The sequence below is a fragment of the Mytilus californianus genome, unplaced genomic scaffold (assembly GCF_021869535.1).
Source record: "Mytilus californianus isolate M0D057914Y unplaced genomic scaffold, xbMytCali1.0.p SCAF_13, whole genome shotgun sequence".
Taxonomy (NCBI): Eukaryota; Metazoa; Mollusca; class Bivalvia; order Mytilida; family Mytilidae; genus Mytilus; species Mytilus californianus.
The window spans coordinates 39,624,116-39,644,995 of NW_026262615.1; the positions used below are offsets into that span (position 1 = coordinate 39,624,116).

At 32.9% G+C, this 20,880-nt stretch overlaps 1 protein-coding gene across 1 annotated transcript in view; it reads left to right on the plus strand.

Annotated features, from left to right (window-relative positions):
• The window catches only part of LOC127723645 (transmembrane 9 superfamily member 1-like), a 79,280-nt gene that overhangs the window by 8,046 nt on the left and 50,354 nt on the right, over positions 1–20,880 (plus strand). Inside the window, exon 3 of the mRNA XM_052230367.1 lies at positions 1,041–1,122. Coding sequence (XP_052086327.1) covers positions 1,041–1,122 — 82 coding nt within the window. The remainder of the gene's footprint in view (positions 1–1,040; positions 1,123–20,880) is intronic.

Below are 20,880 nucleotides of genomic sequence, written 5' to 3' on the forward strand. Positions count from 1 at the left end.
TGATGACCCCATTTTTGTCGAGCCTTCGACTTTTGTTGAAAAAGCGAGACATAGCAATCCTACATTCCGTCGGCGTCGTCGGCGGCGGCGTCCACAAATATTCACTCTGTGGTTAAAGTTTTTGAAATTTTAATAACTTTCTGAAACTATCCTGGATTTCTACCAAACTTGGACAGAAGCTTGTTTATGATCATAAGATAATATTCAAAAGTAAATTTTGTTAAAAAAAAATCCATTTTTTCCGTATTTTACTTATAAATGGACTTAGTTTTTCTGCCAAGAAACATTACATTCACTCTGTGGTTAAAGTTTTTGAAATTTTAATAACTTTCTTAAACTATCCTGGATTTCTACCAAACTTGGAACGAAGCTTGTTTATAATCAAAAGATAGTATCCAGAAGTAAATTTTGTAAAAAAAAAATTCCATTTTGTCCGTATTTTACTTATAAATGGACTTAGTTTTTCTGCCATGAAACATTACATTCACTCTGTGGTTAAAGTTTTTGAAATTTTAATAACTTTCTTAAACTATCCTGGATTTCTACCAAACTTGGAAAGAAGCTTGTTTATGATCAAAAGATAGTATCCAGAAGTAAATTTTGTAAAAAAGTAAAAAAAAAAAATCCATTTTTTCCGTATTTTACTTATAAATGGACTTAGTTTTTCTTCCAGTTAACATTACATGCAGTCTGCACTTTACGTTTTTAAAACATTTATTAGATTCATAAACTATCCTGGATTTTTACCAAACTTGGACAGAAGCTACTTACAATCAAAAGATAGTATAGAGAGGAATATTTTTATTAATTGTTTTCCTCATTTTTGTTGAGCCTGCGATTAACAGCAAAAGTAGGCGAGACACTGGGTTCCGCGGAACCCTTACGAATTTTTTATTTCGTATTCCGATGTAACTCGATTCAAAGTACCAGTGTGCCAAAGATTTTAGAAATCCGGGAGATATGCCATTGGTATCGTGTTACCTTAAGACTTGTTTATACATATAGATATATATATATTTTTTTTTTTTATTTTTTTTCAGATAGAACACAAGAGTTTGACATTAGGAGAGGTTTTAGATGGAGACAGAATGGCTCTATCAGAATATGACATTCGTTTTACACGTAAGTAATGCTGCACAATGGATTTTTTATTTGAAATTTGATTTCATAAATAGTTGTTATCTTTTAGATTATTTGATGTTTTCAGCGATTATGTCCAAAGCATCGTGTAGAGCTTTTATTGGTGGAGGAAGGAAGAGTACCTGGAGAGAACCTTCAATCTTTTGTAGGAATACTAAATTAAGCAGCAAAGAATTTTATTTATTTTTCAATTTCAGGGACCAAATAATTGCTTTCGTAGTACAATGTAGAAAACTGTCTAAGGGTGTTAAAATACAAGAATCTATTTTTAAAATTCAAAATGACAAGGCCACATCCGTTCTCTTGGACCTTTTTTAAGAAAATTCTGGACCTTGATTAAAAAAAAACTTTACTCAAACTATGGTCATAATTAAAAGCATTTTAAATCTTAAGATTGATGGAACTTCATCACAATGTTGTTTATAAGATGATATGAAAATAAGAAGATGTGGTATGATTGCCGATGAGACAACTCTCCACCAGAGACCAAATAACATAGAAGTTAACATGTATGGGTCACCGGCTTGGCCTTCAACAATGAGCAAAACCCATAGCACGTAGTAAGCTATAAAAGGCCCCTGAAATGACAAATGTAAAGGAGTGTAGTGTTAACCTACAACTTAAATTTCTTCTACATAAAAGTTAAGGAATGCAAAACTAAACATTTATTGTTTGTATTTTAATATAAAAGTAAGGAGATTTGGTATGAGACAGCTATCCACCAGAGTTCAAATAAAGTAGATTTAAGCATTCATAGGCCACTGTTTGGCTTTCAACAATGAGAAAAACCCATATCTTATAGTTGGCAACAAAAGGCCTTCAACAATGAGGAAAACCCATATCTTATAGTTGGCAACAAAAGGCCTTCAACAATGAGGAAAACACATATCTTATAGTTGGATACAAAAGGCCTTCAACAATGAGGAAAACACATATCTTATAGTTGGCTACAAAAGGCCTTCAACAATGAGGAAAACACATATCTTATAGTTGACTATAAAAGGCATGACATAAAAAATGTGAAACAATTCAAATGATATAACTAACGGCCTAATTTAGAACAGAACAATATGACAGACTTTATTTTGTTTATTTCAAAAATCTGAAAAATGTTTACAATTAAAATATAATCGATTTATAGATAATAAAAAAAATTTTATAACCCTTAGAAAAACTCCAACGTGATCAAAATCAATTAAGTTTTTGGGGTAAAGATTTTACTCATGCAGTCAAAACCCTAATGTGGCTGGTTTTTGTGTCAGATTAATCAACATTACATGTTCATATATACGTGTATTTAAAATGTAGTTAGACACTGCATCTACACAGCAAAGAGACAAAATTTTTCAATTTTTTCGTATATCAGCGATTTTATGCATTTTTGGAAACTTTAATATAGACAATGCTTTAATATCTGTTCCTTTTGGAACAAATATTCTATACCCTTTATTCCGTAAGGATCAAATACTGTTATATTTGTTCCAGTGTAAAAAAATATTATAGCAAATTTCTTCCATTTGAAGCTAATGTTATAATGGAACTTCTTTTTCTTGACAAGTACTTTTTTCTTCCTAAATGTTGCAAATTTTAACCATTTTTATACGCCCGTCAAATTTTTGACGGGACGTATTATGTTATACAAATGTCCGGCGTCCGTCCGTCTGTCTGTCTGTCCGTCTGTCTGTCCGGCGTAAACATGTCGCACCGTAACTTGAGAATGACTTATCCAAATTTCATGAAACTTAACATAGTTGTTTCTTATGATGGCCAAACGATCTGTATACTTTTTGGTGAAAATAAGATTAAAACTTTTTGAGTTACGGGACTTAGTAACTAAAACAGGTGTGTGGTTTTTATACGACCGCAAAAAAAATTTTGTGGTCGTATATTGGTATGACGTTGGCGTCGTCGTCGTCGTTGTCGTCGTCGTCGTCGTCGTCGTCCGAATACACATTAGTTTTCGCACTCTAACTTTAGTTTAAGTGAATGGATCTCATTGAAATTTTACCATAAGGTTCAATACCACAAAAGGAAGGTGGGGATTGATTTTGGGGGTTATGGTACTAACAGTTAAGGAATTAGGGGCCAAAAGGGGCCAAAAATAAGCATTTTTGTAACTTCCAGACATAACTTGTGTGTAAGTGTATGGATCTCTCTGACATTGTACCACAAGGTTCCATATCACAAAGGGAATGCTGGGATTGATTTTGGGGGTAATTGTCTCCAAATTTTAGGAATTAGGGCCAAAAAGGGGCAAAAAACAAGCATTTTTCTAGTTTCATGACAATAACTTGTTTGTAAGTGTATGGATCTTTATGAAATTGTACTACAAGGTTCCATATCACAAAGGGAATACTGGGATTGATTTTTGGGGTAATTTCCTCCAAATATTAGGAATTAGGGGCCAAAAAGGGGCAAAAAACAAGCATTTTTCTAGTTTCATGACAATAACTTGTTTGTAAGTGTATGGATCTTTATGAAATTGTACTACAAGGTTCCATATCACAAAGGGAAGGCTGGGATTGATTTTGGGGGTTTTCCCTCAAAATTTTAGTAATTAGGGGCCATAAAAGGGCAAAAAAAACATGCATTTTTCTAGTTTCAGGACAATAACTTGTGTTTAAGTGTATGGATCTTTATGAAATTGTACTGCAAGGTTCCATATCACAAAGGGAAAGCTGGAATTGAGTTTGGGGGTAATTGCCCTAAACGTTTAGGAATTTGGGGCCAAAAAGGGGCCAAAAAACAAGCATTTTTCTAGTTTCCAGACAATAACTTGTGTTCAAGTGTATGAATCTCTCTGAAATTGTACTGCAAGGTACCATACCTCAAAGGGAAAGCTGGGATTGAGTTTGGGGGCGATGAATCATAAGGGGGTTCAAAAAATTTGGGGTGGGATTTTTTTTCTTTTCTTTTTTTCCTTTTTTTTTTCTTTTAAAATTTTCCATTTTAAGTTGGTTATTTCTGATTTATATTTAAAAGCAACGATTTTTACCTCAGGCTAACTGCCGTTGTGTAACAAAAACTGTGTATTTATTGGGTTACTTCCCTTGATTTATCCTGTTTTAAGTTACTTTCCTTTTAATAATGAAAATTTTTAAAAGAATATAAATAAAATATAAATTGAACAAATAATCATAAAAGGATGGTTATTAAATGATTTTAAATGTCTTAGGACAAATAAAAAAATAATAATTTGAAAATTATTTGAGGATTCTATACTTCCTTTTAAGGCTTAAATTGAAATTTATATAATAACTATGACCCTACCTTCACAGATTGAATGAATTTCTGAGTTTGCAAATAAAAACTATTTGCAAGAGAAAAAAAAATAAAATAAAAACTATTTGCAGACAGCTAAACAAATGTTCTGGTTGCAATGATTGTTTTATAGAATATGAAGTAAAAAATTTAAAGAACATACTGGAAAAAAAACAATGTTAGATTGAACATGTAGAATATAAAGATGGAGAAACTTTATAAGTACAAGGGTACTATAAACATAATAAATTGGTTGGAAAGTTGAAGAAAACACACTTTAAAAGACCATTTTTACAGCACACGGTTACATTTACAACAAAATTAATGTCGATTAAAAACCTCCTGATCTGAGTCCTAATCTCCTGACCAAAATTTCCCAATCTCCTGATCTGAGTTTCACAGTCCATCACATGTATGAATAGGTAAATTGAAATTTTTTAAGTTCTTAGACCACTTTCATTCTGTGTCAGAAACCTATGCTGTGTCAAATATTTAATTACAATCCAAATTCAGTGCTGTATCAAGCTTGAATGTTGTGTCCATACTTGCCCCAACTGTTCAGGGTTCGACCTCTGCGGTCGTATCAAGCTGCGCCCCAGCGGAGCATTTTATTTTCACATGTCGCGCCGTATCTCAAAAACAATTTATGATTATTGCTTAAAACTTTACACACTTCTTAGTTATATTAATCTTAAGATCTGTATACTTTTTGGTGATGATTCAAAATTTTATTTTTGAGTTATTGAGTATTTTGTTAAAAAGGGGGAGGGGTTTTTCACATGTCGCGCCGTATCTCAAAAACAGTTTATGATTATTGCTTAAAACTTTACACACTTCTTAGTTATATTAACCTTAAGATCTGTATACTTTTTGGTTTTGATTCAAAATTTTATTTTTGAGTTATTGAGTATTTTGTAAAAAAAGGGGGAGGGGTTTTTCACATGTCGCGCCATATCTCAAAAATGATTTATGATTATTGCTTAAAATTTTACACACTTCTTAGTTATATTAATCCAAAGATCTGTATACTTTTTGGTTTTGATTCAAAATTTTATTTTTGAGATATTGATTTTTTTTTTAAAAGGGGTGTTTTCACATGTCGCGCCGTATCTCAAAAACGATTTATGATTATTGCTTAAAATTTTACACACTTCTTAGTTATATTAATCTAAAGATCTGTATACTTTTTGGTTTTGATTCAAAATTTTATTTTATAGATATTGAGTTTTTTGTAAAAAAAAAAAGGGAGGTTTTCGCATGTCACGCCGTATGTCAGAAACTATTTATGCTTATTGCATAAAAATTCACACACAAGACGACGGGCGTATCATGCGCTCATGGCGCAGCTGTTTATTAGAATTGACGACAAAGTGACGCAAATGTTGCAAATTTTAACCATTTTTAGCTCACCTGGCCCAAAGGGCCAAGTGAGCTTTTCTCATCACTTGGCGTCCGTCGTCCGTCGTCCGGCGTCGTCCGTCGTCGGCGTTAACTTTTTACATTTTGAACTTCTTCTAGAGAACCACTGAATGGAATGAAACCAAACATGGCATGAATGTTCCTTATGAGGTGCTGACCAAGTGTTGTTACTTTGTAGCGGATCCATCATCCAAGATGGCCGCCAGCGGTGGACTTAGTTTAACATAGGACCCTATGGGAAATACATACAAATGTCTTCTTTTAGAGAACCACTGAATGGAATGAAACCAAACATGGCATGAATGTTCCTTATGAGGTGCTGACCAAGTGTTGTTACTTTGTAGCGGATCCATCATCCAAGATGGCCGCCAGCGGTGGACTTAGTTTAACATAGGACCCTATGGGAAATACATACAAATGTCTTCTTTTAGAGAACCACTGAATGGAATGAAACCAAACATGGCATGAATGTTTCTTATGAGGTGCTGACCGAGTGTTGTTACTTTGAAGCCGATCCATAATCCAAGATGGACTCCAGCGGGGGACTTAGTTTAACATAGGACCCTATGGGAAATACATACAAATGTCTTCTTTTAGAGAACCACTGAATGGAATGAAACCAAACATGGTATGAATGTTCCTTATGAGGTGCTGACCAAGTGTTGTTACTTTGTAGCAGATCCATCATCCAAGATGGCCACCAGCGGTGGACTTAGTTTAACATAGGACCCTATGGGAAATACATACAAATGTTTTCTTTTAGAGAACCACTGAATGGAATGAAACCAAACATGGCATGAATGTTCCTTATGAGGTGCTGACCAAGTGTTGTTACTTTGTAGCGGATCCATCATCCAAGATGGCCGCCAGCGGTGGACTTAGTTTTACATAGGACCCTATGGGAAATACATACAAATGTCTTCTTTTAGAGAACAACTGAATAGAATGAAACCAAACATGGCATGAATGTTTCTTATGAGGTGCTGACTGAGTGTTGTTACTTTGAAGCTGATCCATAATCCAAGATGGACGCCAGCGGTGGACTTAGTTTAACATAGGACCCTATGGGAAATACATACAAATGTCTTCTTTTAAAGAACCACTGAATGGAATGAAACCAAACATGGCATGAATGTTTCTTATGAGGTGCTGACCGAGTGTTGTTACTTTGAAGCTGATCCATAATCCAAGATGGACGCCAGCGGGGGACTTAGTTTAACATAGGACCCTATGGGAAATACATACAAATGTCTTCTTTTAGAGAACCACTGAATGGAATGAAACCAAACATGGTATGAATGTTCCTTATGAGGTGCTGACCGAGTGTTGTTACTTTGAAGCTGATCCATAATCCAAGATGGCCGCCAGCGGGAGACTTCCTTTAACATGGGACCCTATGGGAAATACATACAAATGTCTTCTTTTAGAGAACCACTGAATGGAATGAAACCAAACATGGTATGAATGTTCCTTATGAGGTGCTGACCGAGTGTTGTTACTTTGAAGCTGATCCATAATCCAAGATGGCCGCCAGCGGGAGACTTCCTTTAACATGGGACCCTATGGGAAATACATACAAATGTCTTCTTTTAGAGAACCACTGAATGGAATGAAACCAAACATGGTATGAATGTTCCTTATGAGGTGCTGACCGAGTGTTGTTACTTTGAAGCCGATCCATAATCCAAGATGGCCGCCAGTGGGGGACTTAGTTTAACATGGGCCCCTTTGGGAAATACATACAAAGGTCTTCTTTTAGAGAACCACTGAATGGAATGAAACCAAACATGGTATGAATGTTCCTTATGAGGTGCTGACTGAGTGTTGTTACTTTGAAGCTGATCCATAATCCAAGATGGCCGCCAGCAGGGGACTTAGTTTAACATGGGACCCTATGGGAAATACATACAAAGGTCTTCTTTTAGAGAACCACTAAATGGAATGAAACCAAACATGGCATGAATGTTTCTTATGAGGTGCTGACCGAGTGTTGTTACTTTGAAGCCGATCCATAATCCAAGATGGCCGCCAGTGGGGGACTTAGTTTAACATGGGCCCCTTTGGGAAATACATACAAAGGTCTTCTTTTAGAGAACCACTGAATGGAATGAAACCAAACATGGTATGAATGTTCCTTATGAGGTGCTGACTGAGTGTTGTTACTTTGAAGCTGATCCATAATCCAAGATGGCCGCCAGCAGGGGACTTAGTTTAACATGGGACCCTATGGGAAATACATACAAAGGTCTTCTTTTAGAGAACCACTAAATGGAATGAAACCAAACATGGCATGAATGTTTCTTATGAGGTGCTGACCGAGTGTTGTTACTTTGAAGCCGATCCATAATCCAAGATGGCCGCCTGCAGGGGACTTAGTTTAACATGGGACCCTATGAGAAATACATACAAATGTCTTCTTTTAGAGAACCACTGAATGGAATGAAACCAAACATGGCATGAATGTTCCTTATGAGGTGCTGACCGAGTGTTGTTACTTTGAAGCCAATCCATAATCCAAGATGGCCGCCAGCGGGGGACTTAGTTTAACATGGGACCCTATGGGAAACACATACAAACGTCTTCTTTTAGAGAACCACTGAATGGAATGAAACCAAACATGGCAAGAATGTTCCTTATGAGGTGCTGACCAAGTGTTGTTACTTTGAAGCCGATCCATAATCCAAGATGGACTCCAGCGGGGGACTTAGTTTAACATAGGACCCTATGGGAAATACATACAAATATCTTCTTTTAGAGAACCACTGAATGCAATGAAACCAAACATGGCATGAATGTTCCTTATGAGGTGCTGACCAAGTGTTGTTACTATGAAGCCGATCCATAATCTAAGATGGCCGTCAGTGGAGGACTTAGTTTAACATAAGACCCTATGAGAAATACATACAAATGTTTTCTTTTAGAGAACAATTGAATGGAATGAAACCAAACATGGCATGCATGTTCCTTTTGAGGTGCTGACCAAGTGTTGTTACTTTGAAGCTGATCCTTCATCCATGATGGCCGCCAATGGGGGGACTTCCTTTAACATAAGACCCTATGGGAAATACATACAAATGCTTCTTCTAGAGGTGCACTGAATGGAATGAAACCAAAACATGGCATAAATGTTTCTTATGAGGTGCTGATTGAGTGTTGCTACTTTGTTGCCGATTTACTGTTCAAGATGGCCACCAGGATTTTTTATTAAATTACAGGACCAATATTAAACCAAATTTGGCCTCACTCATTATTAGGGTATCTGTTATGATTTTAATCTATTTTTACATGATTTCCAAAACCAAAGTAGAATCAGGTGAGCGACACAGGCTCTTGAGAGCCTCTAGTTAGAATTGACGACAAAGTGACGCAAATGTTGACACTAGTGGTATTTACTTCACAGTATAGGAACTGACACAATAACAGTACGAAAAAACTGTTTGTTGTTCACAGCAAAATAAAGAAAATAAATGTTTATCATAGATAATAAATAGGTGTGACACATTGGAATTTAAATGTGTCACTTGGTTACACTTTTAACTTGGATTATATAGCTGACATTTCCCTGTTGGTAGTTTTATATTCCTATAGGTTTAAAGAGAAGGTTCGATCAGGTCCTAATATGGCTTCTATTTCTTTCGTAAATTACGAATTAGGATTTATTGACCTATATAAGTTTATTAACAATAAATCATAGCTAAAACGAGAAATAGACAGGAAATAGGTCGTCTTGTTAAAAATTTACAATTTCAAAATTGAGAATGGAAGAGACAACTCTCCAACAGAGACCAAAATTCTACATTCTTTTCTAGACATTACATAATACCAAATTTTGATTTCCCTCAAAATACAAGGAAAACTGGTGAATATCACATAGATTCTAGGTCTGGCATGCGCAATATACAGTGTATACATGTATGTCGACAAAAAGATCTTTTGACATTACGTTTGTTGTAACAAATTACATATCTGACTTTATTAAGTTTGTCCAACCCTGCACTCTATGTTTCTAGGCCTAATATTTATTGAAATCCAGATGATTTGTCAATTTTTACTAAACTCTCTTATTTTGCCCTGTTTGGTGTGTAAATGTCATTATGAGAAAACTCAACAAAAATGGTTATTTTTGAAATCTCAAGAAGAGATTTTATATGAATTTATAGGGTTAAATATACTTACCATGAAATTTCATTTATATTATATAGAATATGTTTGCTTTCACAACATGTTCTCATAGCAATTAACTAGGTGATTAAAAATTACATCCATAAGATGTACTCACCTACGTCATAATTTACCTGTGTAACATACAGTATCTTTAGTTTTAATTTGTCGTTTAATTGAATAATTTCAATTATGTGAACAAAAAACTGAATTTATTCCAGGGGTGGTGGTGGATTGTGGTAAGTTATATTTAACCCTATAAATTCATATAAAATCTCTTCTTCGAGATTTCAAAAATAACCATTTTATATGAATTTGGTTAAATATACTTACCATGAAATTACATTTATATTATATAGAATATTTACTGATTAACAAGCAGTATTTTATTTTGGTGGAGGATAAATTCTCTCACACATATACAATTTCCAACATATAAAACTATGTCAAAATTTAAAAAAAATAACTCCACTTAATTTTGTAAATACGGATATTAGTCAAAACCGAAATTACTAAATTTAAATTTATTATACAATAAAGCTATGCTGTATAACTGTATGTATCAATGGCAAAACTTTGCAGATTGCATAAATAAAAGTATGCAAAAATAGACTGGATGGAGAGTTGTCTCATTGGCACTCATACCACATCTTTCTATATCTGTTGAATAAATAATCTACAGGCCAGTATAGAAATTATTTCATTAAAGCTCCTTCATTATGAGTTAACTGTGTTGTAATATTATTGCAACAGTAAATAAGCATTTATTTTTGAATAGGTTGTTCTTATTGCTTGTACAAATCGACAAGAACTAATCCAACCTTAGTATCATTTACTTTCAACTTTGAAATATTAGTTTTCAAAACTTTAGTTTATTTGAAAACAATTAGCTTCTCTCTAACTTTCCATTGTTTTCTCTATAGTTTTAATATAATAACAGAGAATATATGATTGCTGTCATCTTTTGATAACCTGATCAATATCATATCTTTCGAAATAAATTCTTTTCTGCTTAATTGTCAAAGAATTATAATCAATTAAAATATACTTTGTAAATAAGTGTCCTTAATACAAACAAATTATAATAAAGACTCAAACAAAAGTTGTTTCATGATTATGCTAAATCTGGATTAATCTATAAACTTTTTTTTTGAAGTTATAGTCTCCCTGAGTACTTATTCTTCTGCTAGATATACTACTCTTTTTAATATCTTATAGCTTTAGAACGAAAATATTTTTGTCAAGAGAAGTCTTGCATTATTATAGAATGACAAATTTCCAGACCGACTAAGTTTTAAAATCTGATAAAAATTTCTATGAGTGGTAGAACCTTTGAATACAATGTCTACCAGTTCAACAATGAACAATCTTTTTGTTTCGTATTAGACTACTTAAGTGTAAAAATACAGAAATGGACAAATCAGTGGAAATGTTTAAATATACATGTTTTCCAATGGTATCATAATGCTTCTACAGAGCATTTGGATGTTGAGCAAGCCAATAACTGTTGTCCTAATAAGCCAAAAAGAATGCTGACAGATGATTTTCTCCAACTATGAAAAATCTGTCTGTCAATGTTGTTTTGATATTTCTAATTAATATATCACAATGATATACTGTCTAAAATTAGAACCCTTATAAATTATATCTTGCCATGTACAGTTCCAAATTTAAAGAAACAAAAGTTTGACATATTGAACAACTCTTGAACTGTTGCTCTTGACAATTGTTTATATTTGTTTCAGAAATTATTTCGCAATCAGAAATACTAACATGCAACTTGTTAAATATAGTTCTATAGGTGTATTTAAAGAAAACACGTTTGACCATATGAAAAAAACACTTGTACTAACTTGCGGACTTAAGTGTTCTTAGTTGTTTTAGAAATGGTTTCACAATCAGAAATGCTCATTTTATTTCTCTCTTGTTCACCTTATCTGAATTCTATACAATCTGATATGATTCCATATATACCAACCAAAACACTTTTGGTAGTATTGTTGTGACTTCAACCCAGTCATTTGGTTCACTAAAAGTCACTCAGAAAAATTTTGCATTTGTCCACAGATTTGACAAAACAAAATAAATGTGATTTATATAATCACATCTTTCAAAACAGTATTGAATCAAAATTCAAAGTAACTGTTAATAAACACATTTCAATTTTGTCTAGTATATTCTTGCATAAAATACTAACTCTATGCTAGATATTAATATTATTTCTGCAAAGTTCTGCAGAAAAAGGACTAAGAAATATTGTTTGATAATTGACTGGTCATTATGAAATTTGAATAGTGAATACCATCAATTTGGGGATTAAATCGCACACATTTGGAAACCTTCCTGCATGTAGATAAGTCACAACTTGACTATGACAAGACTAGAATTTTTTTTTTTTTTTTTTTTTTTTTTTTTGTACTCTTTGCTTATAATGAGCAAAAATAAAAAATAAACAGTGACATTTTAAATTTAGATATTAACAAATGTCTTGCACTTAATATAATCATGGAATTATCATATTGCACTCTACTTCCATGTACTAACAGACTATTGAATGTTATTTGCTAACTATTAATCAGTCTTTTAAATAAACTGCTTTTCATGTATTTTGCTCTAAGATTAACTGCTTCTACACTGGTGCTAAAATTTGAGAACCAATTGAAATATATTTATGTATATATTGGTACATTATGTAGCCCAAAAAACCTCTTCTTTTTTCTGCATCTTGTAAAGACTGGCTAAAAAGAAACTTGGTATAAAGAGCTGTATTAGATAGTTCATTTTTAAAACTTGTGAACTACTCCAATCTCCAAGTCCATGTCTAGCATTTTTAATGAATCCTGCATCCACAATGCTTTAAATTTTCTTTATTTATTTACTAATATTTTACTAATTATATCTAATTTTTTGCAAAATCTATCTGATATGTCTTTATTTTTACACTAAATTCTCAAAATACAAATCCTAAATTAATGATAATCTTGTTTTTATATATTAGTATCTTTGAGTCCTCTATAGTTCAGCTTTCTGATTCAATATAAACTCACGGAAAAAAACGTGTAGCAGTTTGTTAAGCTGTTTTTTACTACCAATCTCACATTAAGATTGAAAACAGACCCAATGAATGAATCCCTTATAGCAGAATCTTGCCAAACTTGTTGGCATTGCTTTGAAAACTTAAGATGTAAAGGCATAATTTTCTATCTTTAAAAGAGCTTCCAAAAATCTCTCCCTTTCATGATTGGAAAATACATATATTATTTGACAGTGATTCTCATATAGTGAGGGTAAAATAGACCCTTAAGTCTTATGTTATCACCTTTTGTGTGTACTTAACACAAAATAGCACAAGTACATATTATGTTATATGCATTGGCAATGTACACTCTGAATTATGTAATCAAAATATAAGCCATTTCCCTGAATGAGTCTTTGTGAAATGCATCATGGCATCCCCTAAACTCTTAATCCAAGAGACAATCTAATGTTTACTTAAAAAACATATAAAAGTCTTTGTTTCATTACTGCAGACAAAACAACCAATTGGTCATAGCAGTACATACTGATAATATTAATGTTCTTCTTGTCAGTAGTAAACTGACCATGAAAATTAAAAATTGATAAAATGAGTTGTCACAAGCTATCAACTGGTTTTAGAATGGTGTTCCATTCTTACTGACTCAACATATTAGTATTTTCTTAACATCTGTAAGAGAATAATTTATCAGTAAAGAAAATATTTACAGCAATTTCCTGCTCCGAGAAAATATTTCAGGCCTCTGAGAATTTACTGTCCTGATTAAAACTGGACATAATTAAAAAATTTGTGTATTGATATGCTTAATCTGCATACACATTTGTATTGTACTAGATAACACTGTACTATTTCAGTGTTTTTATCTGTCTTGACCATTTCCAGACACTCTTTTAATATATTACATTGTATTATCAATATGAGTATATATGTAAATTGACTGAACTGTTGGTTCATCACAAAAATCAATGTGCAACCAAAAATATTAGCTATGCTTGCAGGTTGTTTTAAATATAATAAGGGTAGACCTAACGTTCCCTGGATGGAAGGATGTCTACTGCAACAATCAGATAGACCTGGACTAAAATTCACTATTCTGATTCTAATTTATTTTATTTCAGTACGTCAAAAAATGAAGTTTTTATTTACAACAATGGTCTATGCTCCATAAATATCAATGTGCAATCAATTAATAGTTATGATTTTTATGTAAGATATCAAATCTGTATTGTAGTAGAATGCATGCAATTTACAGATCCAAAATCATGCATGTTGTTCTAGTTCCTATGTTTCCTGGATGAAACGATGTCAACATTAATCAGATAGACTTGGGCAAAATCCCTATTCTAATTTTAATTTTATTTGTGATTCATTAAGCATGTTTTATTTTCAATAAATATGGTCAATGTTCCCTGAATGGAAGGTTAACCAAATAAACATAATCAGTTGTGGGCAAATTCCCTATTCTGATTGTGATTTATTTTATTTTATTTTATATTTATTTATCAACTTTAAACAGTCAATGTGAGTATCAATGTTGGTCTACGCTCCCTGTATGGAACGTTATCCAAATATAATAACAATCGAATATGGGCAAATTCCCTTTTCTGATTGAAATTTATTGAACCAATTGAGGTTCTAGTGACAATAGTGGTCTACGCTCCCATAAGGACGTTATCCACATTAAAATAGTGACAATAGTGGTCTACGCTCCCATAAGGACGTTATCCACATTAAAATAATCAGATCTGGCCAAAACACCTATTCTGATTTTAATATAGTGATGTATTTACACAGTCTCGTGTACAGACTACAATTGTAAACAATCAACTTATCCAAACTTTCCACTTGACCCGTTTCGTAGATTGCTCTAAACAGCTAAAAATTTGGTCAGCGTGGAAGAAGTATTAAAACATCCGTTTATTCAAAAAACGGAGCACTCACGTAACATGTCCGATTTGACAGAAAAATTCTGCCTTTACTCGGACCGGACTTAATGTTTGAAAATGGCGGCTAAACAAAGGTCATTTTCTAGGTCGTCTTTGTTCCAGACTCGTAAGCTGTAAAATTGACGAAACATGCATATCAGAAACTTGACAGAAGCGCTGTATTCACATTAAATTAATCGTAAAACGATATACCGAAAACAAATAATGTCTTTTATAAAACATAAGGATTTAAAAATCCTTGACGACGAGAAACATGTGTTCACCTGAACGCAAAAATTAAAACTAAAGTTACACAGGTAAATTATGACGTAGGTGAGTACATCTTATGGATGTAATTTTTAATCACCTAGTTAATTGCGATGAGAACATGTTGTGAAAGCAAACATATTCTATATAATATAAATGTAATTTCATGGTAAGTATATTTAAACAAATTCATATAAAAACTTCTGTTTCGCTTTCAAACATATCTTTGCATCAACTTGAAACAAAAGATTTTATATTCTCTAAATTTTTCACTTTGTCTTTTTTCTCATTTCCCAACCAGACGAACCTATTGTGAAAAAATTGTTCTCCTCACTAGCGAAATATTTGGTCTCGGCAAATGATTGGTTGTAATTTATTTATCACGTCAAATTTTCTTGGGTTTCTTCTGAATTTCCTATTGTGACGTCAAGAAAAAAGGCGACCATGCCTGATGACATCACATATATATAAAGAACACAACTTTCTGCAAATTTATATCTATGGATCTTATTATTGACAACACATGTATGTACAGTGACGCAATGAAATATTATTGAAAAGAGCTACCAAGATTGCAATTCAAAACAACCTTTATGAATATTGAAATTGCTAATGTTTATAGCATTTGTATGGATGTACTAATGAGTTATAGTTGACTCCTGGGCAGAAGATGCATCCTGTTATTTTAATTATTGTAAGAGCACCTGCATTTGTCATGCTAGTGTAGACACAGTTGTAGTAAATTAGATTTTACTTGTATTTATACCTTGCTTCAAAAATAAGGGGTATACTGGTATACATCTGTCAGTCAAAATTCAATGAAAACAGGTCAATTTTCCTTAGATTTCAGGGCCAGAAACATACAGTGCATACGTAAACTAAAAAAATCTTTTGACATCATGTTTTTTTTTATAACAGAATACAAATCTGACTCAAATATTTAGGTTGTCTAACTCTATACTCTCTGTCTCCCAGTCCTAATTGTGGTTGAAATCCTGTCTATTTTGTCAATTTTCACTAAAATCTCTATTTTTTGGCCTTTTTGGAGTGCAAATGTCATTGCTTTATAAGTAAAGCTTGACAAAAAAGTTCTATTTCACTTTCTTACCTATCTTTTCATCATTGAAACATCGGACTTTATATTCATGGTAAATCAGCGCTCTTACCAAACTCCTTTGATATTTATTGTGGCTCCAGCATGGTCAAATCCCACCAACAACCTTATGGGGTTGACAGGTGACCTTTGGGGGTTGACAGGTGACCTTGCAACCTGACATTTCATTTAACTATCTGTGACTTTTATAAATGTTCAAGACTTACTTAAAAGATTTACTTGAATGTGCATCAAAATGACCTAGTGTCTTAAGGCATATTTAAAAGTGACCTTGCTGGGTAAGGGGTATCCAACTGGAGCCTCTTTATCTTTGACAACACAGTGATCCAAAAGTATTTCAATAAAATGGAATGAAAACTTCCAAGATTCCAATAGAAAAAACAACCTTTCTGAGCTTTATAATTACCAATGTTCAAAGCATTATATGGATGTACTAATGAGTTAATTATTATCTTGTCTCCTGGCCAGATGTAATGTTGAGTTATACACTTGACTCCTGGGCAGATAATACCATATGTAACTTCAATTATTGATAGTACACCAGCACTGGAGGTGTTTTTTTTTGGGGGGGGGAAAGGACTCTGGGCAGTTTTGGGAACTTTTAACGCGATTTTCAATGAAAATGGGAAAACAACAAATGTACCAAATGTGAGGACAAAATACCATGGCATTAAATCTTTTCCAACAAATGTTTTCCATTTAAGACACTCATTGCAGCATTATAACAAGTTGAAGTGGTGTAAATGCTATCATCAATTAAAATTTAAGGGTAGGGGGTATAATATTCCACAGAAGAGGTGTCAAAATATCATGGCTAAGAAAAAGTGTTATAATTTTTTTTCAAACATATATGTTTTTCACTCAAGATGTTTGTTGTTGCATTATAACAAGTTAAAGTGGTGTAAATGCTATCATCAATTACAATTCTGACCTATAATGGTAGGGAGTTCTATTTTCCATGGTAGAGAATTTACCATGGCTAAGAAAGAATGTTATAAAGTCTGTTGGAACATATATTTTTTCATTCAAAATACTTGTTATTGCATTAAAGTTGTGTAAAGGCTATCATAAACTCTAATTTTGACCTATAAGGGTAGGGGGTCAAAATACCATGACTATGAAAAAATGTTAAAAAATTTTTCATATATACATATATAAAAATAAGAAGATGTGGTATGATTGCCAATGAGACAACTCTGTGCAAGAGACCAAATGTTGTAGAAGTTAACAACTATAGGTCAGTGTACAGCCTTCAACAATGAGAAAAACCCATACTACATAGTCAGCTATAAAATGCCCCAAAATGACAAATTCAAATGAGAAAACTAACGGCCTTATTCGTGTACAAAATAATGAAAGAAAAACAAATATGATATATAGCAACAAACGACAACCACTGAATTGCAGGCACATGCAGAATGTGTTGGGGTTAATATGTTTGAAGGCGCCAACCCTCTCCTAACCTGGGACAGTACAACACTAGAACAAACCAAACTATAAAAATTAGTTGAAAAGGGCTTAGCTCAACTGGATAAAAAGCAGAAAGACATCAAACAAAAATGTTTGAATTACATTCAGCATACTTATTGCACAATGAGCAGAGAAACCCCCTCCCCCCACCTGTAGACCTCAAATTTTCAAATTGTCATAGCTATTTGTTTATATAGTAATAATGCTTCTAAAAGTATTTGGTAGGAGCAATACAAGTTAGAAAGATGTTCAAAATTTTTTACTTGGCCATGGGTATTTTGACCCCCCTACCATAGAAAATTGAACCCCCTATAAACCTCAGATTTTCAAATTGTTATAACTAATAAAACAACTTTATATGGTCATTATGCTTTAATAAGTATTTGGTAGGAGTAAAACATGTTAAAAAAATATTTTTACTTAGCCATGGTATTTTAACCCCACAATATTGAAAATTGACCCCCCTCTAATATTGTCAGTTGACTCCTTGTATGAGTTATTGCCCTTACATAAAGATTTTTAACCTATAGTAGATAGAGAGAAATTGTAAACAACAAAAATGAAGGACAAGATATGCAAATAAGTCAACTTAGTCAATCCATCCCGGTATTCCTTATGGGAGTTATTGCCCTTAAATGAAAATTTTTACCATTTTTTGGCGATTTGGATATTATCTTTAAAGCTATAATAGATAGAATTGAAAATAGGAAACATTATCTGCAGGACAACATGGCAAATTGTCAGCTTATTCCTTATAAAAGTTATTATACCCCACGCAACGAGTTGCGGAGGGTATAATGTTTTTGACCCGTCCGTCTGTCCGTCCGTCCGTCAGTCCGTCAGTCCTGTTTCTTGTCATCGCAACTCCTCTCAAACCACACAACAGAATTTCATGAAACTGTGTAGATAATAAGGTCATACTATGTAGATGTGCTTATTGACAGGAAATTATGATTCAATTTTTTTTTCTTTATACACTTATTTTATTTCTCCAATGACAATGTGGGGACGTGGGGTATGTGAGCGCGCTCACTAAGGTTCTTTCATTGTCCTTGAATAAAAAATTTGACCAATTTTGTGCGAGTTTTTTTTTTGGCAGAAACTATAGTAGATAGAGAAAAACACTTATGACCAAAATGTTCAGCAAAGTAAGATCTTTAATTAAGTCAGCAAGACAGAAATCATCATTCAACTCATTATACCTGAGTTATTGCCCTTGAATGATTATTTCTACCCTTGTTATTACAATGTATTGATTTTTTTTTTACAAAAAATGCCTGGTGAGTAATACATGTTCCTTAGTTATGATTCAGAGATAACATCTGAAGTGAAATTTTTGGAATATATGTTTTTAGATATAGATGGTATTTAAGTTTTTTAGCAGTTAACATTTACACACTGTCTGGGATCAAATGTTTAGACTTCAATAGCTTTGTGAACATTTCAGAGAATGTTTGGAGACTTGGGACTGAAGCTTCTTCATGATCATGAAATAAAAACTGAAGAAAATGTTGTTTTTTTTTATACTTTTACACAGAACACTAGCATTTTTTTTGTAGTTGAAAACTTTGATTATTTTTTTTTGGCAGTTTACCTGTAGGTACAGTCTTGAGTAAAGTTTTTTAGACATCAATAACTTTGTCAAACCTTATGAAAATTAGGCAGAAGCTTTTTTCAGTTAAAAAGGTCCTTGGTTCTCCTCAGCTCTTGGGCTTCCTCCACCATTAAAATCTGACTGCCATGAAATAGCACAATAGTGTACATGTTGAAAGTGGTGTTAAGGATGTACTAAGGAAATTAAAAAATCTAGACTTTAAAATTGATACTATAAGTCAGAAGAGCATTAGTTAAGGAACATAAGCTAAATATATTGATAGGTTATGGAACTCCTTTTTGAGATATTTAATTTTTGAAAATGGCGGGAAAGGCTGACTCAGACTTTTACCTTATATTTAGCATTGACATTATTTGGGTCTCAAATCATAAGAAAAAAATCTACAATCTGCTTAAATTTCAGTTATGACCTTTTTATGAGCTATTGAAGTCTTCTATGAAAAGAAAAGAGAGTGATATGGGGCAAAATATTTTACTATATATCGTAGGAAAAAACCCAAGGAGTCCAAAAATCTGACAAAAATTCCTAAACCTGACCTGAGTACATCCTTAAACTTTGACATGAAGAACAGCAATAAGATTAAAAGTGCTGTTCCTTTGCTTCTTGTGTCAAAATAGTTTCATTTTCGGTTTTGTATTGATAAATTTTGCAATGAACTTTTACGTAGTCTGAGGATTGAATTTTAAAGTTTTTTAGCATATTTTACTGATTGATACACTTAGTTTTTTTAGTCATTATTACACTTTTACACTGACAGCAGCAATCCCACGAGGGAAACAGAGAAAATTATTAACTTTTTTCTTACACTCACATTAACTTACACCGTACATGTACTTTTTCATGACATGTATAAATACTCCCTTTCATGTGACATTTGTTGTTTGTTTTTCCCACCTTTGACAAATGATCAGAAGTTTTTTTGCCTTTGACACACAATAAAAATGTGTTAATTTTCTGGAGTTATATTATCTTAAATGTCACCTAATGTTAAGATTTTATAAATACAATATTTTACAGTATGTCTGTTCATGTGTCAGTCCATTTGTTCAACAAATATTTTTTGTCATGCTTTTCCGAGGTTTTACTGGCAAAATGGTTCATGTTTGGTCAGCAGCTACATGTAAAGTGCAACTTAATTTTCAGATCTGTCAGACACCATCTCCTTGTTGTGCTAATACTTTGAATTTTTCAATATCTTAAATGAAAAAAAATATTTTCACCATTTTCTCTTAAGTACCCAACAGATTATCCTTGACCTCGTTTTCATGGTTCAACGACTGCTAAAAAAAACAAATAGTATTTTTGTCGTGTGAATTTGTCGCTTATGAATATTTGGTACCTGTATATAGAATCCTTGCTAGGGATACATGTCTGTAAGACAAGGTTCATCTGACCTGAACCTCATTTCATAGATCAGTGATCAAGGTTAAGTTTTGTGGTAATCGTGTCTCAGATATTAAAAGCAGCAGGT